This window comes from Halichoerus grypus, chromosome 11, assembly GCF_964656455.1.
Source record: "Halichoerus grypus chromosome 11, mHalGry1.hap1.1, whole genome shotgun sequence".
Taxonomy (NCBI): Eukaryota; Metazoa; Chordata; class Mammalia; order Carnivora; family Phocidae; genus Halichoerus; species Halichoerus grypus.
Window position 1 is genome coordinate 97,155,547 of NC_135722.1, and position 25,098 is coordinate 97,180,644.

The 25,098-nt window shown below is 41.8% G+C and overlaps 1 protein-coding gene across 1 annotated transcript in view; it reads right to left on the minus strand.

The window, feature by feature from the left end:
- ARCN1 (archain 1 coat protein complex I subunit delta) overlaps positions 1–25,098 on the minus strand; it is a 29,293-nt gene extending 4,195 nt beyond the window's left edge. Inside the window, exons 1-9 of the mRNA XM_036122753.2 lie at positions 24,946–25,098; positions 14,210–14,473; positions 13,470–13,649; positions 13,134–13,339; positions 12,100–12,264; positions 7,224–7,389; positions 3,553–3,700; positions 3,118–3,226; positions 26–230 (exon numbers count right to left, since the gene is read on the minus strand). Of these exons, the coding sequence (XP_035978646.1) occupies positions 26–230; positions 3,118–3,226; positions 3,553–3,700; positions 7,224–7,389; positions 12,100–12,264; positions 13,134–13,339; positions 13,470–13,649; positions 14,210–14,473; positions 24,946–24,948 (1,446 nt within the window). The 5' untranslated portion in view covers positions 24,949–25,098. The remainder of the gene's footprint in view (positions 1–25; positions 231–3,117; positions 3,227–3,552; positions 3,701–7,223; positions 7,390–12,099; positions 12,265–13,133; positions 13,340–13,469; positions 13,650–14,209; positions 14,474–24,945) is intronic.

Here is a 25,098-nt window from a genome sequence, read left to right on the forward strand (position 1 = left end):
TATATAAAAAAAAGGGGGCGGATACCTGTATGTTACAGTAGTTTCTTTTGGAGATGAAGGAGACTTGAACAGGGAAGAAGTCATTGGGCTGCCCAGCAATGCTGAACTCGAGGCTGCCACTCTTATTTTTGGCATCAATCACTGGCAGGCACCACTCCAAAGTATTTCGTCGGCTGTCGTGTCGATACTCGCCATCAATCTCCCCAATCACCGGTGCGCCCACACCAGATCTGTCATGAGAAACACCTGTGTCACCTTAGCGGTCCAGAGCTGGAAGAACTCTGCCAAGGAAAACCAGCCCTGAATTTGATTATGCTCCTCAGATTCTGCCCACTTTTTTATGGTCCTAGAAAAAAATGAGGCTCCCCTAATAACTTCAAGGTTCAAACAAAGTCCTAGCACCTTGGCCAAGGGTCTCACTCACTGCCTTTATATATATAGATACATGCAACCACAGGTAACTGGCAGAGATATCCATGGGCTGCTCCAGCTTGTGGATTAAATCTGGACCTACCAGGGGACAAAGACTGACAAAAGTGGGATATATTTCCAAAAATTCTGCACCAAGGGTTTGCTGCCTTGTCAAGAAGGAATTTTAACATACTGCAGCTCCCCTTATAGGTGACAATGGGGGGGAAAGAGTTGATAGTAGTGGTGCAAAACCTTATACATTACTACCTGGTTATTTAGAATGGAGATGAATTTGGGCCTTTGAGAAGATGTCTTCAAAAGATTTTCTTTCAAAACCTGTACTTGACGCTGGTGGGTCTGATTTATAATCCAGTAAGTGGACTTTTATATGATAAGTAAAAACACAATCACCCCTGCCCAGAACGTGAACATGATGGAAGAAAGAGACACTTAGCTGTCCTTAATCTGCCAGAGAATCAGGGCTACTTAGGATGTACTTTGCACCCCCAAACATGGCTGACAGGCAGTTGTCACCCACTCCTACACATTGCAAATTTACCATCTTTTCATTCACCAGTGCCATTCAATGCTTGTATTAGGGGCAGAGTAAATAAGGAAGACAAAGAGAAGAATTTAACGGTGATACAACATGATCAGCTCTTCCCTATCAATTCTATGGTCCTAGTGGTATATATGTTTCTTCTCTCTGCTCTTCTTCCGATTCTGATCACTCAAATTTGATCAGTTCAAGACAAGAGGGTAAAATGTTGTGTAAGGAAGGGTCTCTTCTGGAGACTACTGCAAAAGTGAACTAAGACACAGGAAACCACCATAACCACAATTATAGGGTAGATGGAGAGGCCTAAAAATTGTGGCATCCTAAAAATAGCCTAGTAAAATAAATCTTGACAAAACAAAACCCACACCTGTCACCAACGCCCAAGTCCTACAATGGTTCAAGGCAGCCATCTATTGTTCTGAAAGAATAACCAAGCTGTGAGGAATTAAGACAGTTACCCCAATAAAGGAGAGAGTGATAATAAAGCATATATATATATATATATATTTTTTTTTTTTTTTTTTTTTAAAGATTTTATTTATGTGACAGAGAGAGAGAGATAGCAAGAGCAGGAACACAAGCAGGGGGAGTGGGAGAGGGAGAAGCAGGCTTCCCACCAAGCAGGGAGCCTGATGTGGGGCTTGATCCCAGGACTCTGGGATCATGACCTGAGCTGAAGGTAGACACTTAACGACTGAGCCACCCAGGCGCCCCTAAAGCATATTTTTTAAAATGGAAAATAAGAACGATGAAAAACCAGACCTGGCCACGTAAACGTCTGAATTATCAAAAAAGAAACAAAACTACAAGTTAAATTAGTATCATTTTCTCTGCAATAATAACTAAGCAATATAACAGTAAAGATACACTAAGATACATACAATAAGATACACTTACTGGGTGTTCATAATTATACCCTGTACTTCATCATGGGGGGCAGGTACTGAGAGGTAGAGGAGAGGAGCTGGATTCATTGGTGATATAATAACAGAGCACACTCACTGGAAGTGCTAGTGAGATAAACTTAAGGGAAAGAGTATTTCCAGATGATCCTAGAAAGAGGGGCTTTTAAGCACACATTAAAAACTTATTGGAACTAGGGCGCCTGGGTGGCTCAGTTGGTTACTGCCTTCGGCTCAGGTCATGATCCTGGAGTCCCGGGATCGAGTCCCACATCAGGCTCCCTGCTCGGCGGGGAGTCTGCTTCTCCCTCTGACCCTCCCCCTTCTCATGCTCTCTCTCTCTCTATCTCATTCTCTCTCTCAAATAAATAAATAAAATCTTTAAAAAAAAAAAAAAAAAAAAACTTATTGGAACTAAAAAAAATTAATAAAAATAAAAACTTACTGGAACTAACCTTCTGGGGGTGTTGGACATTTTCATTATGTTAATTGTGGTGACAGTTTCACAGGTATATACGTGTCAAAACTTATCAAACTGTACAACTTAAATATGTGTAGTTTATTGTATGTCAGTTATACTCAATAAAACTTTTAGAAAATTTACGAAAACTAATGTAAATATGTTCTCCGGCAAGAATCAATAGTTCCCTTGAAAACATACTCTCATCTTTAGCTGAAAGTTTCGAGAGCCAAGTGAAAGAGAAAAAATTCAGTCTGACAGATTCAATTTCTGAGTTGCAAAACAAAACCAAGACTTTGGACTGAAAAGTGGCTCCTCCTTCTGGAAGTCTTCATTACTACAAGAACAAACACAGGCCCAACATCTGGAAACAGCTCTAGAACTACAACTGGCTTTGAGTTGGTTTTAAAAACAGTAAAATCCACTCCTTTTAGCGTGAACAGCTCAACACACTTTGACAAATGTATGTAATCTTGTAAACACCACCACAGTCAAGTCATAGAACATTTCCACTGTCCTCGAAAGTTCTCTTGTGCCCTGTTGCAGTCAACTGTCTTCCTCTCTACCTCCTGATTTCTGTTCCAAGAGTATTATGTTTTCCCAATGTCATATGAGCATATAGTATTGTGGACTTTTGTAACTGGTTTCTTTTACAACTGGCCTTTTTAAGAAGCAGATATCTTAGAATGGATGGCCAACTAAGTGCTGCCTCCAAAACAAGTTCCAAAAGACTATTTCTATAAGCCCAGTACCGAAAAAAATGATTATGTGGGGACACCACTTACGGAAGCGGGATGGTGATAATCACATCATTCAGTTCTAAATTATCTTCTTGTAGCTCATATTCTATGTTGACATCACAGCCATTTCCACTCTCTGAGGGCCAGCAATTAACTGAGGAAAAAAAGCAAAGCAGGAATACTCAAATATTAGAAAAAGAGTGGAGAAAAGTTAAGATGGCAAATCAAAACGGATAGCTAGCTGCAGGCCTTAGACACCCTAATATAAACTATTATAAATAACAGTTTCAAAATTAAAGCTACTAAAAAACAAAAGCTCATGATTAAAATACACAAAATGCAGTACTAAGCCCATTTTGAAAGAAAGTCATTTTGTCAAAAAGAATTTTGCTACGGCAATGAAGATAAGCACGTACAAGCCAGGGCTATTTCTAGTTCTCAGTGCAGACTAGCTTAGTGGGACTGGCCAGAAGCACTTACTTGTCAGTGGAATAAAAGATTCTTCTGTGGTTTGTAGCCTCCACTTTAGCACCCCTACGTCACTGTTGACTGGAAATGACTTCTCTGGATTCTTCAAGCCAATTAGAGATTCTGCAGTGAAAAGTTTTTTATCCACATTTGGATGGGTCTGAAATGGCAAGTAAAAGAAAACTTCTCAGGTTCAGGCGTAAGATAGGAAATAAAATCCCTCTGGTCTTACATGGTCCATAATCTAAACATCTAAAATAGAGTACCACAGGGTGCCTGGCTCGCTCTGTCGGCAGTAGAGCACGCAACTGTTGATCTCAGGGTTCTGAGTTCAAGGTCCATGTGGGGTATAGAAATTACTTAAAAATAAAATCCTTAAAAAAATAAAAAAATAAAATAGAGTACCTAAAAGAATGCCAATTCCTTTTGATCTGAAGAAAGATGTCCCGGGGCGCCTGGGTGGCTCAGGTGGTTAAGCGTCTGCCTTCGGCTCAGGTCATGATCCCAGGGTCCTGGGATCGAGCCCCACATCAGGTTCCCTGCTCAGCAGAGAGCCTGCTTCTCCCTCTCCCTCTGCCTGCCTCTCTGCCTACTTGTGCTATCTCTCTGTCAAATAAACAAATAAAATCTTTAAAAAAAAAAAAAAGATGTCCCTTCTTTAAAGACTTTAAGACATTTTAAAAATAGGAACTGGGGACACCAGAGTGGCTCAGTTTGTTGAGTGGCTGACTCTTGATTTCGGCTCTGGTCATGATCTTGGGGTCATGGGATCAGGCCCCGCATCTGGCTCTGTGTTCAACAGGGAGTCTGCTTGAGATTTCCTCCCTCCCTCTGTCCCTCACCACCACCCCCCACGCCCTGCACTTGAGCATGTGCGCGCTCTCTCTCTCCAAAATAAATAAATAAATCTTTTAGGGGCATCTGGGTGGCTCAGTTGGTTAAACGTCTGCCTTTGGCTCAGGTCATGATCCCAGGGTCCTGGGATCAAGCCCCACATCAGGCTCCCTGCTCAGTGGGGAGCCTGCTTCTCCCTCTCCCTCTGTCCCCTGACTCGTGCTCTCTCTCTCACTCTGTATCTCAAATAAATAAAATCTTTAATAAATAAATAAATAAAATCTTTAAAAAGTAACTTCAACTCTAAGGCATTTTGTTTGTAATCGAACAAGTTAATAATTTTGTAATTGAAAAAGCTGAAGACCTTTAACCAAGTCCTTTCTAAAAATACTTGACAGGAAGCAACATCATGGGAGGGCCAAGCAAGCCAAGTAGGAGACTACTGATCAGATGCCTGGGTCATATAGCAGTCCTGGCCTTACAGTCAGAAGGCAGAAGAGAGAAAAGCTCTGTGGAAAGTTTAGTTGCAATTTTGCCCAGAGCACTAAAGTTATTCAAACTCAGGCCAGCTAAGATAGACTAATCTTTTAAAAAGAAGTCATATTAAGAGAGAAAAGGGAGGGGCGCCTGGGTGGCTCAGTCGGTTAAGCCTCTGCCTTCAGCTCAGGTCATAATCCTGGAGTCCTGGGATCAAGCCCAGCGATGGGGTCCCTGCTCAGTGGGGAGTCTGCTTCTCCCTCTGCCCCTCACCCCACTCGTTTTCGCTCTCCCACACAAATAAATAAAATCTTAAAAAAGAGAGAGAGAGAGAGAAAAGGGAAAAGAAAGAACTCCTGGACAGTAGCCTACATATACTTTTTTTAAAATTTATATAGCCTACATAGGGGCGCCTGGGTGGCCCAGTCGTTAAGCAGCTGCCTTCGGCTCAGGTCATGATTCCAGGTCCTGGGATCGAGCCCCGCACTGGGCTCCCTGCTCAGCGGGAGGCCTGCTTCTCCCTCTCCCACTCCCACTGCTTGTATTCCCTCTCTCGCTGTGTCTCTGTCAAATAAATAAATAAAATCTTAAAAAAAAAAAAAATTTATATAGCCTACATATACTTTAAGAGCCAGCAAAGCTGGGGCGGCTGGGTGGCTCAGTCGTTAAGCGTCTGCCTTCGGCTCAGGTCATGATCCCAGGGTCCTGGGATAGAGCCCCACATCGGGCTCCCTGCTCAGCGGGAAGCCTGCTTCTCCCTCTCCCACTCCCTCTGCTTGTGTTCCCTCTCTCGCTATATCTCCCTCTGTCAAATAAATAAATAAAATCTTAAAAAAAGAGCCAGCAAAGCTGTTGTCAAAACTATAAGCACTACTTCCAAAAGACAACTTTGTGCTGATTATGGGGGGAAAACAGACAAAAAAACATTCTTCCCTGAAAATGCTTTGTTCTTATAACAAGAAATACAAGATCAACCATTTAAATAAAGTGACAAAACAACTGTAATAATACAAAGAAGTTTCATACATATCCAGGTAGGAGGAACATACATATTTATTTTATAAGGATTTTTATTAAATTTAAAAAAATACCACTAGATATTGCCCTTCCGGGGCGCCTGGGTGGCTCAGTCGGTTAAGCTTCTGACATCAGCTCAGGTCATGATCTCAGGGTTCTGGGATTGAGACCCACCGCAGGCTTTGCACTCAGTGGGGTGCCTGCTTCTCTCCCTCTGTCTCGGCCCCTCTCCCTGCTCTTGTGCACACTCGCTCTCTCACTAAATAAATCTTTTAAAAAACTTTGCCATTTTTAGGGGCACCTGGGTGGCTCAGTCGTTAAGCGTCTGCCTTCAGCTCAGGTCATGATCCTAGGGTCCTGGGATCGAGCCCCGCATCGGGCTCCCTGCTTGGCCAGGAGCCTGCTTCTCCCTCTCCCACTCCCCCTGCTTGTGTTCCCTCTCTAGCTGTGTCTCTCTCTCTCTCTCTGTCAAATAAATAAAATAAAATCTTTAAAAAAAAAATAAATAAAATAAAATAAATAAATAAAAAACTTTGCCATTTTTAAAAACCGTATTTTAAACAATATCCTCAATTATTTACTCTTTGCATAACAGAAACAAGCATCTATCTGTACCTTTGTTAATGAGTATGAAGTCATTAATTCGATTTCAAAATGACCTTTCATTCAATTCCACTATTAAAAGTCTATTATAATACAGCTGCTGTCAGTTGCTCTCAACCCCCCTGGTAAGATATTTACTGTCTCAAGGTCTCCACTATATGTAATAAATTAACTACTTTCCTAGGCATCTAGAATGGCACTAGTTCTATAAATTCATTTTTTTTTTTTTTAAGATTTTATTTATTTATTTGACAGAGAGAGACACAGCAAGCGAAGGAACACAAGCAGAGGGAGTGGGAGAGGGAGAAGCAGGCTTCCCGCTAAGCAGGGAGCCCGATGTGGGGCTCGATCCCAGGACCTAGAATCATGACCTGAGCCGAAGGAAGACACTTAATGACTGAGCCACCCAGGTGCCCCTATAAATTCATTTTCTATGTTCTGTGGTTCACATGAGAAACTCCAGTTGAGAAAGACTGTGCTAGGCAGACAAATCGAAGTCGGGTTTTTTAAAAGATTTTATTTGAGAGAAAGCAAGAGAGAGAGAGGGCACACGTGAGTGCACAAGCGGGGGGGAGGAGCAGGGGGAGAAGGGGAAGCAGACTCCCAGCTGAGCAGGGAACCTGACACGGGGCTCGATCCCAGGACTCTGAGATCATGACCTGAGCTGAAGGCAGGCTCTTAACAGCCTGAGCCACCCAGGCGCCCCAGACAAACAGTGTCTTAGTACTTCCTTACCCAAAGCCTCTACACACCTGTAGCTGCACCCCTTTCTTATCTTCATTTTCCACATGAAGACGAATTCGGCCAAATTTATCATCTGAGATCCTAAGCATGATCATGCCATGCAATTCCATATTCTGCAATCCTCCATCCCGTCCACAAGTCAGTGTGATCTTTTCCTCAATCTTCATGTGCACGCTGTAGAGAAAAAGTAATAAATTTGTTCATAAAGGTAGAAACCAGAATTCCCTTTCTCCAGGGTTTAATGGTGATTAGCCATCAGCAACGTATTTTAAGGTGCTGTTGCTATATGTACAGAATTTAAAGCATTATACCCTTTTATCCCACAGACAAGTTCCCACCTGTGCAAACAATGTAGTAGTTATTCACTGAAGAACTGTCTACAAGTTTGGAAATAAATGTCCATCAATAGGGAACTGCTTAAATACATAAAGGTATATCCAGGGCGCCTGGGTGGCTCAGTTGTTAAGCGTCTGCCTTCGGCTCAGGTCATGATCCCAGGGTCCTGGGATCGAGTCCCACATCAGGCTCCCTGCTCAGCGGGAAGCCTGCTTCTCCCTCTCCCACTCCCCCTGCTTGTGTTCCTGCTCTCGCTGTCTCTCTCTCTTCAAATAAATAAAATCTTTAAAAAAAAAAAGAAAAAGAAAAAGAAAAAAATACATAAAGGTATATCCACAAAAATGAATACTAAGCAGTTGTGAAAAAAGAGGTAACAACTGAAAATGCTTTTCATTAGAAAATAATTTCAAAAATTAAAAAATTAAAATTATACCAGGAATACATTTATACCTTTTTATTTTATTTTTTCTTTTAAAGATTTTATTTATTTATTTGATAGAGAGAGACACAGCGAGAGAGGGAACACAAGCAGGGGGAGTGGGAGAGGGAGAAGCAGGCTTCCCACAGAGCAGGGAACCCGATGCGGGGCTTGATCCTAGGACCCTGGGACCACGACCCGAGCCGAAGGCAGACGCCCAACAACTGAGCCACCCAGGCGCCCCAATACTTTTTTAAAATGCTGTTAACATTTTATCCCACCATTTGTTTTATCATCTGCATACTCTCTAGAACTATTATTTGGGTTTTTTTTTTCCTGATCTGCTTACAGGCAGATTATACACATCATGGCCCTTTACCCCTAAACGCTTCAGAGTACATCTTGTGAAAATAGGGATAGTCTCTTACTTAACCACAGTACTGTTATTAACTTCGCAAACTGACACTTTCTCTACTCTACCACCCATATGCCAATTCTGTCAGTTGACCTAGTAATGTGTTTTAAAGCAGTACAAGATCCCAGAGTGCCTGGGCGGCTCAGTCGGTCAAGTGTCCGACTCCTGATTTCGGCTCAGGTCATGATCTCAGGGTCCTGGAATCAAGACCTGCACTGGGCTCCGTGCTCAGTGCACAGTCTGCTTGGGATTCTCTCTCTCCCTCCCTCTGCTTCTCCCCCCACTCACGCATGTTCAGTGTCTCTTTCTATGAAATAAATAAATGGATAAAATCTTTAAAAGAAAAAAAAAATAAAGTACAAGACCCAGTCTAAGATAAAGTATTACATTTAGATGTCATGTCTTTATAGCTTCAAATAAGGATATTCTCATCTCCAAAATAAGTGAAAAAAGTAATTGGAAAATGTGTCTAGTATGCTACCACTTGTGTATAAGGAAAAAAGAAAAAGATACATATGTTTTTATTCACCTACATATAGACTATTCTCAGAATAGAAGAACTAGAAAACTAATTAATAGTAGTTGCCTCCAAAAAGAGAAACTTGCCTGGTGGGAGAAAGACTTTTTATTGTAATACTTTTGTTCCCCCTTAGATTTAATTAAATTAATTAATTAAGTAGGGACGGTGAGGAGCAGAGGGAGGACAAGCAGACTCCACGCTGAGCACGAGCCCAATACTGGGCTCAATCTCACGACCTAGAGATCACAATCTGAGCTGAAATCAAGAGTTGGACACTTAACAGACTGAGCCACCCAGGGGCCCCTGTAATACTTTTTGAAACTTTTAAATTTTGAACTATATGAATGTATAACCTAATAAGAAAAATAAGTAAAATAAAAAGTGCTACTGTTCTGGTCAATTACTAAGTACAATCTATCCATATTTTTTTACTAAAACTATTTTTAACTGGGTGAACTGCACACACTAAAAAGATTATTCTGGCATCCTACTTTGTTACAACATGTAAGTCTTCCCAGAAACAAAGGCGTATGATACACAAGACCACAAAGGAGTATATCTTAAAATAATGCAGGGTCGGGGCACCTGGGTGGCTCAGTCAGTTCAGCTTCCAACTCTTGGTTTCGACTCGGCTCATGATCTCAAGGTCATGAGATCAAGCCCCACACTGGGCTCCACACTGAGCAGGGAGTCTGCTTAGGATTCTCCCTCTCTGCCTCTGCCCCCTCCCCCGCTCACACAGGGTCTCATTTACTTTCACAAGAGTTTGCTCCATGTTCAAGAAATACTTCGGAGCGCCTGGGTGGCTCAGTCGTTAAGCATCTGCCTTTGGCTCAGGTCATGATCCCACGGTCCTGGGATCGAGCCCCATATCGGGCCCCCTGCTCTGCGGGAAGCGTGCTTCTCCCTCTTCCACTCCCCCTGCTTGTAAAGAGTCTCAAGCCCTCTCTAATACATGATGGTTTCCAACAACTTTTTAAAACAGTGTCAAGCCTCCGTCTCACTCAAAGCAACCACTAGGAACAGCACAGGAGCTTCAGTGATTTCAGAGATTTCTCTCAATGTAATCCTGTTCATCTCATACAGAACAGGACATACAAAATACTCTTATGCACACCTGATACAAGTATCCTCTTAGACTCACCTTTCACTTGACCCCAAAACCATCAGCAACAGTAGAAGTCTGGGCTTCAAGACAAGAAATCTGAGTCATGCATATGTGAACTTGGTAACTAAAAATGTTACAAACCAGTCCTGATGTAAGAGACAAATCAAAATATTCTATACTCAGGATGCCTGGGTGGCTCAGTCGGTTAAGCATCTGCCTTTGGCTCAGGTCATGATCCCAGGGTCCTAGGATCAAATCCCGCATTGGGCTCCTTCTTCAGCAGGGATCCTGCTTCTTCCTCCGCCTGCCGCTCCCCCTGCTTGTGCTCTGACAGATAAATAAAATCTTAAAAAAAAAAATTGGGGGCACCTGGGTGGCTCAGTTGTTAAGCATCTGCCTTCGGCTCAGGTCATGATCCCAGGGTTCTGGGATTGAGCCCCGCATTGGGCTCCCTGCTTGGCGGGGAGCCTGCTTCTCCCTCTCCCACTCCCCCTGCCTGTGTTCCCTCTCTTGCTGTGTCTCTCTCTGTCAAAATAAATAAATTAAAAAAAAAAAAAAAAATTCTATACTGGGTTCAAGTACTGAAAACGCAAAAGATAATACGTTAATTTGCTGTGAAAGGTATTTATAAATTTTGTATTAAAGACTGGTTCCCCTTGGGCTCCTGGGTGGCTCAGTCGTTAAGCATCTGCCTTCGGCTCAGGTCATGATCCCAGGGTCCTGGGATCGAGCCCCGCATTGGGCTCCCTGCTCAGGGGGAAGCCTGCTTCTCCCTCTCCCACTCCCCCTGCTTGTGTCTCACTGTATCTCTCTCTGTCAAATAAATAAATAAAATCTTAAAAAAAAAAAAAAAAAGACTGGTTCCCCTTAAAGTTTACTTAAAAGAAGACTTGCCAAAATACAGTGCAGACGCCACCACCCCTCTAGCCCTCTAATTCAAATCCACTTTAAGAGACCAGGCACACAATAGGCACAAAGACAAGTTACTTTTATTTTTTTTTAAGTTTTATTTTATTATTTTTTTATTTAAATAAAGTTTTATTTAAGTAATCTCTACACCCAACATGGGGCTCGAACTCACAACCCCAAGATCAAGAGTCGCATGCTCCACCAACTGAGCCAGCCAGGCACCCCAAGACAAGTTACTTTTAAATTCAGCCAGCACACTGGGGTGCCTGGGTGGCTCAGTTGGCTAAGGGTCTGACTCTTGATTTCAGCTCAGGTCATGATCTCAAGGTCGTGAGATTGAGCCCCACACGACCCCATGTGGGGCTCTGCACTAAGCGGAGAGTCTGCTTGAGAGTCTCTCCTTCTCCCTCCGCCCTTCCCCACGCTTGTGCACATGCGCTCTCTCGCTCATAAAATCTTAAAAAAATCCCCTCTCCCTTTGTACCCCTCCACGCACACACTCTAAAAACAAAAACAAAAACAAAAACTTAGTCAGCACAGAGTTAATAAAAGGTAAGTTCTAAACTCCATAAAAAATAAATAGCTGGGGTGCCTGGGTGGCTCAGTCGTTAAGCGTCTGCCTTCGGCTAGGGTCGTGATCCCAGGGTCCTGGGATCCAGCCCTATGTCGGGCTCCCTTTCCCGCTTCCCCTGCTTGTGTTCTCTCTCTCTCTGTCAAATAAATAAAATCGTAGGGGCGCCTGGGTGGCTGTCATTAAGTGTCTGCCTTCAGCTCAGGTCAGGATCCCAGGACCCTGGGATCGAGCCCCGCATCGGGCTCCCTGCTCAGCAGGAAGCCTGCTTCTCCCTCTCCCACTCCCCCTGCTTGTGTTCCCTCTCTCGCTGTGTCTCTCTCTGTCAAATAAATAAATAAAATCTTAAAAAATAAAATAAATAAATAAATAAGTAAATAAAAGAAAATAAAATCTTAAATAAAAAAAGAAAAGAAAAGAAATAGCTGAGAGCCCCCAATCATGGGAAACGGGGGAAAAAAAAAAGACCCCATGTTAAAATCTAGGATATACTCTAAGTCTTTTAAATCTGGAAAAATTAAAAGATACACAAAAAATTTGTAATGCACTAAAATAAACATTTCTACACATTATGTGATCTGTTCTTACTGAAAAAGTTACTGGTTACCTCTCCATATTAATGGGTGGAGCATGCACTTTGGTAGCTTCAGAAGTACGCTTGCCCATATTAGAGGACATGATAGTTTCACCTTCAGATTTCAATTTGTCCACAAAATTATCTACTTCCTTCCCTTTGGCTCCAAGTTTCAAAGCCTTGCTGGGACCTGAAGGCCTAAGTGGAAGAATAAGAAATAAGAAAATAAGAAAAACATCAGGTCATGATCCCAGAAAACATTAATTAATAACCGCATAGCATTCAAGCTTTCCCTGAAACTGTTCTTTAAGAAGAATGTGAAGAACTCAAGGGGAAAAACCCAAGCATCCTAGGGTTTAGGGGAGCACTAGACTATTCCCTGCCCAAACTGACAGCTGAGTCACTATTAATATGTAAACTTCAGGTGCCTGAGTGGCTCAGTTAAGCGTCTGCCTTCAGCTCAGGTCACAATCCCAGGGGCCTGGGATTGAGTCCCGCATCGGGCTCCCTGCTCAGTGGGAAGTCTGCTTTTCCCTCTCCCCCTCCCCCCCGCTCGTTCTCTCTCTTTCTCGCTCTCTCCTTCTAATAAATAAATAAAATTTTTAAAAAATACATAAGCTTCAAGGACCTAAACACCAAAGGTACATTTATATAAGCATGCATGATCAGATGAAAACTTTGTAATTTCCATCCTGATAAATATACCTGTGCATAAACAAACTCTTGCATATACTTTTAGGTAGTTCACAGATTCTCCCAGAAATTCACTCACACCAAGATTAAAAAAATCCATGTTCCATAAACAGTTAAATATCCCCTCTTCTCCCAAAATAAAGCAACTCTCGTGGTATAATTTAAAAAAGAAACCTCTTTTACACAAAAAATCCCCCACCACATTGAGATTTCTCCTTCATACCTTTCTTATGTAGCCAAATTTAATATTACATCTTACTTCATCAAGTCACTCATTATTTTCAACTTGCCCAGAAATCAGCTAAAACTCCAAAATACACACATCCAGCCTTCACCTGCCATTCTAGGGTTGCTGGTGATACACTGAATCATACCTGGCTGGCGCAGGTGCCACTTTTGGTTTATCAGTTTCAATGATGGTCTCTGTGATCATGGCAGCTGTGCTGCCTCCAGATACTGCAGAGCTTCCAAATCCTCCAAATCCTGGTGCTTTTTTGCCCTGTCTCTCTGCATCTCTTCGGGCCTGTTGTAATTCCTTCGCTTTACGCCGCATCTCAGCCTTGGCTTCACGTTCTTGAGTCTACAAAAAGAGACATCCGTGGATGTGGCTTTGAGTACGGTCTATACTAGCAAATGAGAACAGGAAAACAGTAAAGCCTAAAAGAAAGACACACAAACAAAAAGTCCCAAAAAAGACCCTATTTATTTACCTCTCTAACTGCTCTGAACACCTTTTCCTCATGAGAATCCATTTCCGTGAAGGTTCTGATCTGTGCCAGGTTAACATTCTCCCGGTATCCCAGGGCAACAATTTCATCAAAAGCAAAAATTAAATCAAAACAGTGCTCTGATATCTCATTCTCCTCTAAGGCTCGGCAATACTCAGGGATCTAATCGTGGGCAGCAATGGAAAAGAAAGATTTAAAAGTTATCAGCATTTATGTTTCCCAAGTCTTATCCTTTAAAATACACAAATTTCAAATAAAATAAAATACACAAATTTCAGCAAAACCTGAATCCCTTTGTTAGCTCCCCTACTCTTTCTTTTAAGCAAGACTTTGGCATAAAGAGAGAGAGAGAGAGTGTGTGTGTGTGTGTGTGTGTGTGTGTTTGGCATAAAGAGTGTGTGTGTGTTATCTATATCAATAAGCCTTACCTAATGAATATTATCTAAAAATACGGGCAAACAAGTGTCAGAACCACAAAAACAGACCGAAGCAACTGCTTAAGAAAACGAAAGATCAGTTTGCACATTCTCTTTTGGGATACTTATAGTCTAGGAGGGCACACAGTGTCAGCTGAATGAATAAGGAACTGTAACAATAAACTGCTGGGGTGGGGGCATGCAGCATGCAAACTGATAAGCATCAGCTGCTTTGGGGAAAAAATAGTTTCACAGTGAAAATGTAAAGCAGAAAACTATGACCCACAATTACAAAAGGACTCTTACCACTCTTGAGAAAAGCCTTAGGGTCTCCAGATCTTCTAAGATGTTACTGTTTTTGGTAGTGATCAGCACCATGTACAGTTTCTCCATAGGCTGGTAGACATATCTTACACTCTCTGTTTCAACAAACGTATGTTGTTTTCCAGTGTTCATGAGCTTTGGAAAAGCTGCTAACAAGCCCTCAATCCGAGTTCGGGTCATCTCCACAAACTGTCGAGAAACAATAGCCTTTCCTGCTTTCGTGCAGACCGCTGCTGCCAACAGCACCTGCCAGGAACATACGTATAAGTAAGTACTAATTATTTCTTCACATCTGTTTTCTTAGCATCCTCAGATCTTCCACAGAATGACACACTCAGTTACTTAGTGATATGACTATTAGAATGCTGACTTTCAAACTCTACTTCATTGCTCTTTTAATTCCAGTACATAATTCATAAAATAAAGCTACGGTGGAGCAAAATGGAACTATCAGTCCTATTTTTCAATAACCTACCTTAAGAAAAACTTAGTTTAAAAAAAAAAAAAAGCAAAACTTTTGCCAAGTCTACAAATACATTTGTTAACACATTTCCTATGACTCAGAAATGGGTTGCTTTCTGCTTTGGCAGACCCATAAAAAATAGTTCAAACTTTTTCTAAGAACAGAAATCTCCACAGTGAAAAGAGAGGTCTGACCAGGCAGATTAAAGGTTTATATATAAGCCGCTGACCTTTCCTTTCTTTTTTCCTAGAACACGGAACTAATCTAGCGCATCCAAATGTATCTTTTGTTCTTTGATTAATAACCCCATCCCACGCTATCCTACCTCTACATATGTAAACAATCTATAAAATGAAAAACTAAATGACTCAATGTTTCACACAGGTTTTGACACTGGTCAATGATCAAGACCAACAGCCTTTTTTCATAGTCTGGCATTCATTAAACAAAACCAAGTACCAGGGGCGCCTGGGTGGCTCAGTCGGTTAAGTGTCTGCGGTTGGCTGAGGTCATGATGCCAGGGTTCTGGGATCCAGCCCCACATTGGGCTCCCTGCTTGACCAGCCTCTCCCTCTCCCTCTGCCACTCCCCCTGCCTGTGTGCTCTCTCTCTCTCAAATAAAGAAATAAAATCTTACAAGCACCAAAGGAAGAACAAGAGACCTCAAATGCCATTAGCAGGGGAGTAAGAAAATTAAGTACAGTGTTAATCGTCTCTGCAGTGCAGGATCCCCAGAATTCACTAATAAAAATAACATTTTGGAAGCCTCAATGCTACGATACAACCTCTGAAATATCAACATCCCACTGGTCAGGCTTCCTAGCTTTACAGACACCTGTCCTCTACAGGTAAGCAACTTGAAGAAAAAACAAGTTAGTCAATTTAAATATTCTTATAGTCTAAGTACATCAAAACAGTTCTATAATAATTATAGGAGAACACAATGTCCTTATCCATCAAGAATAGGTAATTAGGTATTTGGGAGATAATTACCATCATGTTTATTTCCAAGCAGTTAGGTAAAAACAATTTATATTGGAAAAGCGATCTATATCTTGTACAAATAATTTCCCTCTATCAAATGGATTTTTATTTTTTACTACTATCAACTCTACACTGAAATTTAATTACCTCAGCTTAAAGTTACTTTTATGCTGCATAGAATTAAAAAGTTTTTAGCTGTTCCCATAAGAAACCTGAGGTGATCTCTGAAAATGGTTCACTATTCACTTGACCCAGACAACCCTACAAAATCATGCAAATCAAGAGGTTCAAATCCTTGTGTTCACTTTAAGAACACATGTGAAACCTTCCAGGCCATCAAGGGTATGTATATCTGAAAGCCACCAAGTATCTGAAGGATGTCACTTTACAGAAGCAATGTGTGCCATCCTGTCACTATAATGGTGGAGTTGGTAGGTGTGCCCAATCCAAACAGTGAGGCTAGACACAAGGTTGGTGGCCCAAAGAGTGCTGAATTTTTACTGCAAATGCTTAAAAATGCAGAGAGTAATGCTGAACTTAAGGATTTAGACATAGATTCACTGGTCACTGAGCACATCCAGTTGATCAAAGCCCCCAAGACGCAGCAAGAACGTAACAGAGCTCATGGTCGGATTTACCCAGACATGAGCTCTCTCTGCCCCACTGAAATGATCCTTACTGAAGAAGAGGACACTGTTCCTAAACCGTAAGAGGAGGTTGCACAGACGAAAAAGATATCCCTGAAGAATCAAAGACTTATGGCCTACAAGTAAATTCTGCATAAAATAAATGCAAATGGGGCGCCTGGGTGGCTCAGTCGTTAAGTGTCTGCCTTCGGCTCAGGTCATGATCCCAGGGTCCTGGGATCGAGCCCCGCATCGGGCTCCCTGCTCGGCGGGAAGCCTGCTTCTCCCTCCCCCACTCCCCCTGCTTGTGTTCCCTCTCTCGCTGTGTCTCTCTCTGTCAAATAAATAAAATCTTAAAAAAAAAAAAAAATCTTTAAAAAAATGTCCTAAAATGTCCTAAATCATAAATACTCTTAGGAAGAATCTTGTTTTGTAAATTAATTTTAAAAAGAGCAGAAAATGTTTTAGGCATTTAGAGAGGTATAGAGTATAAAAATTACCAGTTCATTACTTTAAGAATTGCAAATAAGCTAGTTTAAAAGTCCAAAACCAGGGGCGCCTGGGTCGCTCAGTCGTTAAGCATCTGCCTTCGGCTCAGGTCATGATCTCAGGATCCTGGGATCAAGCCCCGCATTAGGCTCCCTGCTCTGTGGGAAGCCTGCTTCTGCCTCTCCCACTCCCCCTGCCTGTGTTTCCTCTCTCGCTGTGTATCTCGCTGTCAAATAAATAAATAAAATCTTAAAAAAAAAAAAACAGTCCAAAACCAGTCACTTCCCCCCACATATTTATATATATTTAAAATAGTCTTGTACTCAAGAAATGTAGTTTTGCCATTACTAACTACTTGGGAGGTTTTTGCCATCACCTACGTATGAGGTAAGAGGATATACTGAGGATAGTAAAGGATACCAGAAAAAGAATAAAAATGCAAAATGGTTATGACATATATTTCCCAAAAGAAATCCTCCATTCCATGTCTTTAACTTTATTTATTTTTATTCTGGCTATAGATTTTTATTTTTTAATTTGGTTTTATTAAGATATAAATGACACATCTAATTATAAGCTATTTAAAGTGTACATCGTGGCAATTCCCTGTCTTTAACTTTAAATTAATAATATGAAATAAAGATTTCTTCAAATAGGGGAAGGGTAATTTCTGGTACACAAATAATGGTAATATTTTAATCACTAAGGAGAAAAAATTGACCTAAAATTATTACCAGGCCGAGTTATTTGTTCAGAAGGCTAAAACCAAATGTACTCAAGAAATTCAATTTCAGGGCGCCTGGGTGGCTCAGTCGTTGGGCGTCTGCCTTCGGCTCGGGTCATGATCCCAGGGTCCTGGGATTGAGCCCCGCATCGGGCTCCCTGCTCTGTGGGAAGCCTGCTTCTCCCTCTCCCACTCCCCCTGCTTGTGTTCCTGCTCTCGCTATGTCTCTCTCTGTCAAAAAAATAAATAAAAAAAATCTTTAAAAAAGAAATTCAATTTCACATTTATTTTTATCATAGGAGGTTCATGTTTCAACCATCTATATATTTCTGGCAAAAAGAAATGTTTTTAAATAAAAATGTCATCACTGTTTCAGCTTACGCATGACAAGCAGCTAAGTCTCTGTACTGGTCAATGAAGGCTTACATGACACTATGTCCAAAGAAGGTAAGATTTTTGCCCCAAAATTATCCCTGAGAAAATAGCTGTACTGCATGAAAATTTGTTCATAGCAGCATTATTCATAATAATGAAAATAAGCTAAAAAGTGAAAACCCAAAAGTCCACAGACTGATGAATGGATAAACAAAATGTGGTTTACCCATATAATGGAATATTACCCAGTCATAAAAATAAATGAAGAACATGGATGACTTTGAAAATATTGTGCCAAGTGAAAGATACTAGACACAAAAGGCCACATCTTATGTGATTCCATTTATATGAAATATCCAGAATAGGAAAATCCAGAGAAGAAAGTAGATTAGTGGTTGCCAGAGGCTGGGAAAGGGAAATGAGGAGGGACTACTAATGAGTACAAGGTTTCTCTTTGTGGTTATGAAAATGTTCTAAGCTTAGATAGTGGTGATGGTTGTACAACTCTGTGAATGTACTAAAACATCTACTGAATCATGTAATTTAAAAGGCTAAATTTTATGGTATGTGAATTATATCTCAATTAAAAATAAAAAGGAGGGCAGGGGCGCCTGGCTGGGTCAGTCCATAGAGCTTGTGACTCTTGATCACAGTACTGGGGAGCGTGGGTGGCTCAGTTGGTTGAGTGTCTGTCTTTGGCTCAGGTAATGATCTCAGGGTGCTGGGATTGAGCCCCGTGTCAGGTTCCCTGCTCAGTGGGGAGTCTGCTTCTCCCTCTCCCTCTGCCCCTCCCATAAAAAAAAATTATACTTTGATTAACTGGGGGATTTGAGTATGTAAAGATGAAGAAACAGTGGGGTAAAATAGCAAGACCTAAGCAGGAAAACTCTGAGACTCTCTCTGAGTCATTCCATTATACAAGTACAAGCAAAATAAGGCTCCCAAAGTAGGACCAAAGTGCCCCACTTTAAGTATGGCAATAAATTCCCAAGACACCACAATCAGTGGGTTCACGAAGCTGACACAGGTTTCTATTCACTATGTTATTCATATCACCTCTGGAACATACAGTCACCTCTAAACAAGATAAATTTAACCTATTCTAAATTAATACTCATTTTCTTAAATGCCTTAAAATAATAAAGCTTCCCTTCACATCAGTGTTTGCCAATGTTTAAAAATTATTAAAATACAGTATACACTAAAAGGTAAGTTAATTTTTCCAACTATAATTTGATCTGATTTTCTTTGGGGAAGAATGAATAAGTATATTCCCTATAAAGTTGTTTTATTTATTTATTTTTTACATTTTTGGAAAAGAACATTTGGACCTAACAGGACCCTTCAAGAGCCCCTGATTGTTTTTTTTTGTTTGTTTGTTTGTTTTTTTTAAGATTTTATTTATTTATTTGACAGAGAGAGAGAGAGCGAGAGCAGGAACACAAGCAGGGGGAGTGGGAGAGGGAGAAGCAGGCTTCCCGCCGAGCAGGGAGCCCGATGTGGGACTCGATCCCAGGACCCTGGGATCATGACCTGAGCCGAAGGCAGACGCTTAACGACTGAGCCACTCAGGCGCCCCGCCCTGATTGTTTTTTATAGATGTAGATACTGAGGGGGCCCAAAAGCTAGGTCTCTCCAGGATTATTAAAAAAAAAAAAAATCCCTTGGGGCGCCTGGGTGGCTCAGTCGTTAAGCGTCTGCCTTCAGCTCAGGTCATGATTCCAGGTCCTGGGATCGAGCCCCGCATCGGGCTCCCTGCTCCGCGGGAAGCCTGCTTCTCCCTCTCCCACTCCCCTGCTTGTGTTCCCTCTCTTGCTGTGTCTCTCTCTCTGTCAAATAAATAAATAAAATCTTTAAAAAAAAAAAAAAAAATCCCCATTAAGTTGAGCTTTGTCAAACAACTTTTCTTTTAATAATACTTACAACCATTTGAGTATATCATCATTTGTGTTTGGATTAAATAACTCTTCTACCCAGATTTAACTACATTAATTAGAAAGTTCTTTGAGTAAAGAAACCTAAAGAATTAGGTTTCTGTTCTGCCTCTGTCACTAATTATGTATTGCATAAGTCACTTAACTGCTTCCCCAAAATAGAGGTTAGTTTATTTTTTTATTTTTATTTTTTTAAGATTTTATTTATTCATTTGAGACACAGAGATAGAGAGAGAGAAAGAGAGAGAGAGCATGAGCAGGGAGAGAGGCAGAGGGAGAGGGAGAAGCAGGCTCCTCGCTGAGCAGGGAGCCCGATGCGGGGCTCAATCCCAGGGCCTGGGATCATGACCTGAGCCGAAGGCAGACGCTTAACCATCTGAGCCACCCAGGCGCCCCTAGAGGTTAGTTTATATGAAATCTAAAGTGCCTTTGCATCTTTATGATTCTACAAGTTAAGCATGTGAAAACTTTACAGCAACTAAAAATGTACAATACCTCCACTTTACACACACTGCTCCAGGAGCAAATACTTTGGAACAGTATTTTACATGAACACTAAAAGGCAAGTACCCCATCAAAACAAATCACGTGCGTGCACAGTGTGTGTGTGAGGGAAGCTGCTGTACCGTCCCTTCCTCCTTACTAGGGACAGAGCTCCAAGAATAACAGGTCGTAATTCCGCATAAACATGCATTAATTCTCTAAAGAAAAAAAGCCAAAGATTTCCTCGAACCTCTAAATGCTTTCATATTCCTCACTTCCAGATTTAGGCAGTCACTTTCTCCTTTGTAATTCACTGTAATGAGGATATATATTGTCATATATATAAATGTATATTCTTATGATTCATGATCATATTCAAGGTAGTTTCTACAACTGTTACAGAGGACCATTTTGTCTTTCCTGTTTGCATTCGAGAATCAGAGGGAAGATTACAATAAAATCTAGATCACATACAAAACCTAAAACTTGAAAGTTACCCAGTGAGAGTTTTAAGCTCATCACAAGTTTCTTGTAGAGAATAAAAATAAAAGAGGACATTGTTCTCGGTTTCTACAGTAAACTTTCTATTTGGAGAATAAATAGATGGCAAGTCGATGGAAACTCAAGAAAATCATTTTCATTCTTTCTGTCCTCTCAATCAAAAAGATACATAAAAAAAGCTGTGCAGCTGCTGTATTATATACAAAAGAAAATAAAAGCAATAATAACCCCTAATTGGGGACTGATACTACTGTGTAGGATTTCAGTTTCTCCCTCAGTATGTACAGATCATCCACACAAACCCAGATCTAGCTTTCCAATAACTAATGACTTTTGGAACTGAATATTATCATTTATATTGAATGTGTCCACTCTAGTTTATTCATTGCTATACTGAGTGAAGAAGAACAGCATTCTGTAGGTAAGCAAAGATCTTACAGATTGTTGCTCTGTCCCTCTGACCCTCCTCCCTCTCATGCTCTCTGTCTCTCATTCTCTCTCAAATAAATAAAATCTTCAAAAATAAATGCATTGGGGCGCCTGGGTGGCTCAGTTGTTAAGCGTCTGCCTTCAGCTCAGGTCATGATCCCAGGGTCCTGGGATCGAGCCCCACATCGGGCTCCCTGCTTGGCAGGAAACCTGCTTCTCCCTCTCCCCCTCCCCCTGCTTGTGTTCCTTCTCTTGCTGTGTCTCTCTCTGTCAAATAAATTTTAAAAATCTTTAAAAAAATAAAAAAATAAAAATAAAAATGAATGTATTAAGACAGAGAATTGATTATAACACCTAACAAATGTTAAGAAAATAAGAACATGGGGGCACCTGGCTGGCTCAGTCAGTGGAATGTGGGACTCTTGATCTCAGGGTTGTGGGTTTGAGCCCCACGCTGCGCGTAGAGATTGCTTAAAAATACAACCTTTAAAAAATAAAAAGAAAGAAAGAAAATAACATGTTTTCATTAATTTGCAGAAAACTAGAAAAAAGATCAAAAGATGCCCTTTTTTAATTAAAAGATTTTATTTATTTATTTGACAGAGAGAGACACAGCGAGAGAAGGAACACAAGCAGGGGGAGTGGGAGAGGGAGAAGCAGGCTTCCCACGGAGCAGTGAGCCCGATGCGGGGCTTGATCCCAGAACCCTTGGATCATGACCTGAGCCGAAGGAAGACGCTTAAAAGACTGAGCCACCCAGGCGCCCGTTTTGTTTTTTTAAAGATTTATTTATTTGAGAGAGAGAGCACATGCAGTGGGGAGGAGCAGAGGGAGAAGGAGAGAGGGTCCTAAAGAGACTCCACACTGAGCACAGAGCCTGACTCAGGGCTCAATCTCAGGACACCGAGATCATGACCCAAGTAGAAACCAAGGGTTGGACACTTAACCAACCGCACTACCTCGGCGTCCCCACCTGAAACTTAATGTTAACATTGTGTGTCAACTTTAAAAATGTGAAATAAAGGGGAAAAAAAAAACCACACACACACACACACACACCATTTATATACTGATATGTGCAATTTACTCTGAAATGCATTAAAAAAAAGATGAAGAGAGGGCTGGCTCGCTGATTAAATGAGTGATAAAACAACATAGTGAAATGTTATAGAATCTAGCTACTGGTCATATGGGTGTTCACTGTGAAGCTGTTTCAACTTTTCTAGATGTTTGAAAAATTTATAATAAAATGTTGAGGGAAAATCAACTTTCAGAAGTTTTACTTATTTATTTATTTTTTAGGTAGGTTCCAGGCCCAATGTGGGGCTTGAATTCACCACCCTGATATTAAGAGTCGCATGCTCTACCGACTGAGCTAGCCAGGCGCCCCAACTTTTAACCAACTGAGCCACCCAGGAGCCCTGGGCGCCCCAACTTTTAGAAGTTTTCATACAGGGGCACCTGCGTGGCTCAGTCGTTGAGTGTCTGCCTTCGGCTCAGGTCGTGATCCCGGGGTCCTGGGATCGAGCCCCGCATCGGGCTCCCTGCTCGGCGGGGAGCCTGCATCTCCCTCTCCCTCTGCCTCTCCCCCTGCTCATGCTCTCTCTCTCTGTATCTGTGTCTCAAATGAATGAAATCTTTAAAAAAAAAAAGCAGAAAAAAAAAAAGAAGTTTTCATACAACTTTTACAAGAAAGCTGACAAAATGTCACCCTATTTGGACAATTCTACTGTCCAGGAATCTCTTTGTAAAGGAATAAAACATTACACAGAAATAATAACTTTTGAGACTGGACAGAGCAGAATGTACTAAGTTTTTCTCCACAGTACACCAATCTGGGTATCTGGATCATGCCAAGTCCTATATAATTAAAAAAACAGGGGCACCTGGGTGGCTCAGTCGTTAAATGTCTGCCTTCGACTCAGGTCATGATCCCAGGGTCCTGGGATCGAGCCCCGCATCAGGCTCCCTGCTCGGCAGGAAGCCCCCTTCTCCCTCTCCCACTCCCCCTGCTTGTCTTCCCTCTCTTGCTGTCTTTCTCTCTGTCAAATAAATAAAATCTTTAAAAAAAATTTTTTTAATAAAAAAATTATTTAAAAAATGCATATTTATATATGACACAACTGTATGTATATGCATACATGTCCAAATGACATGCAAAACATATTTTATGCTTATCACTCAACACCTAGGGCTTTATCATCTCTCAGTTACCAATGAATTAAAAATATTAAGTTTCAAGAACTTTTCAACAAACAAGATTTTTGTAAAGATTATATTTGATTGATATAATACAAGGCTTTAATTTTGCTATTAAAATTATAATATGCTCCAAAATGCACTACAAATACAACCAGGATGTAAACAGGAAAGGAGTTAAAAAATCACTATCCAAATACTGAGCCTCCTAGTGGAAATGAACAAAGGAGTTTTTGGAAAGTTTATGTCCAACAGTAAAGTTTTGTGAGGCAAACAGTCTGGATGCAATTTATTTGCCTGAAGCTGAAAACAAAAATCTTTCAGTGGCTGAAAGACCAAGCATGAATCCCACCCCATCACCATCCAAGTTCTCATCTAAAAAGGTGGTCAGCAGAACTTATTATGATTGGCACCAAATTATACTGTCATCTCAAGTATGTAGGAAGATGCTTTAAATCAATTATTAATCTATTAACTAGAGAATAAAAAAAAATCCTTCAAAAGATTGAAAGGCATAACGTACACTAAAAAATAACTAGCTCTTCTGAAACCAAAGAATTTCTCCTACTTCATAAATATCCACAAATTGTAGTGATAAAGCAAGATTTAGTGGAGTCAGCATTGTGTTTTGTCTGTCCCATCCTCACACACGTTAATTTTCTCCATCTCTACCACAGATGAGGACACAAAGATTCCGCAAGTGAAGGCAAGTAACAGGTCCCCGGGTATAACCCCTTCTTACTCCTCCTCTTGTGAGACTTCTGATTACAATATGCCACCAACACCTCTGACTTCACCCGAACAGTAAGTTCCTTGAAAACGGAAAGCCTGTGCTATTGCTCGCTCACCTTTTCCCAATGCTCCATACACCGCATATCCTCGTAACTGACAAATGGACACACCCAGATTCTGTAGTAGTGGAAGGTTTCAGGGACACCTGGGTCCTACACCATTAGTTAGAAGTTACTCCTTCCTGTTCTATGCCTCCGTTCGAACTTTCCTTTATATCCCCCTTCCGAATAAACAAAAGAAGTCCTAAACACTAATGGATTTGGAGTATCACGGGCCTACCAAACACCGGGGATGAGAGGAGAGCTGATTCCCTGAGAAAGGGAGCCCCCCAACAGAAGCCCAACCGGCCGAGACCAGCGCCCACGAAACCCGCCGGCCGCCAGCGCCGAGGTGCGAGGTCTGCAGCGCGAGGGTCCGAGCCACACCACTACGAGGTTCTCGAACGGCAAACACCCCGGGCCCAGCAGAGGAGGGGGCCCAGCTGGGTGGGGGGGAAGGTGTGTGGGCGCAACGGGAGAGGGGCTGCAGGCAGGTCCCTCGGATCTCCCGGGAGGTCGGGCACAGGACGAGGAAGGCCACACTGCTCGCCGAGCCCCGAGGGAAGCGCCCGGCTCTGGGCCCTCGGGGCGGGACTCCTCGGCCCCAGCACCAGGCCGTCCGGCAGGCAGAGCGGCCGACCGAAGCCGGACCCTGGGAATTCGGCCCGGCTCGGATCTTACCATGGTGAGGACGGTGGGGGGATTCACCCGCGCTTCCCGTTCCACTGGGGCTGGGGTCAGGGGAAGGGGAGCACCGGTCGCTCTGGACCTGCTGCCCCCCTGTCAGGAGCCGCTACCGCTTTGCCTCTTGGCAAGATGGCGGCCTTGAGCCAC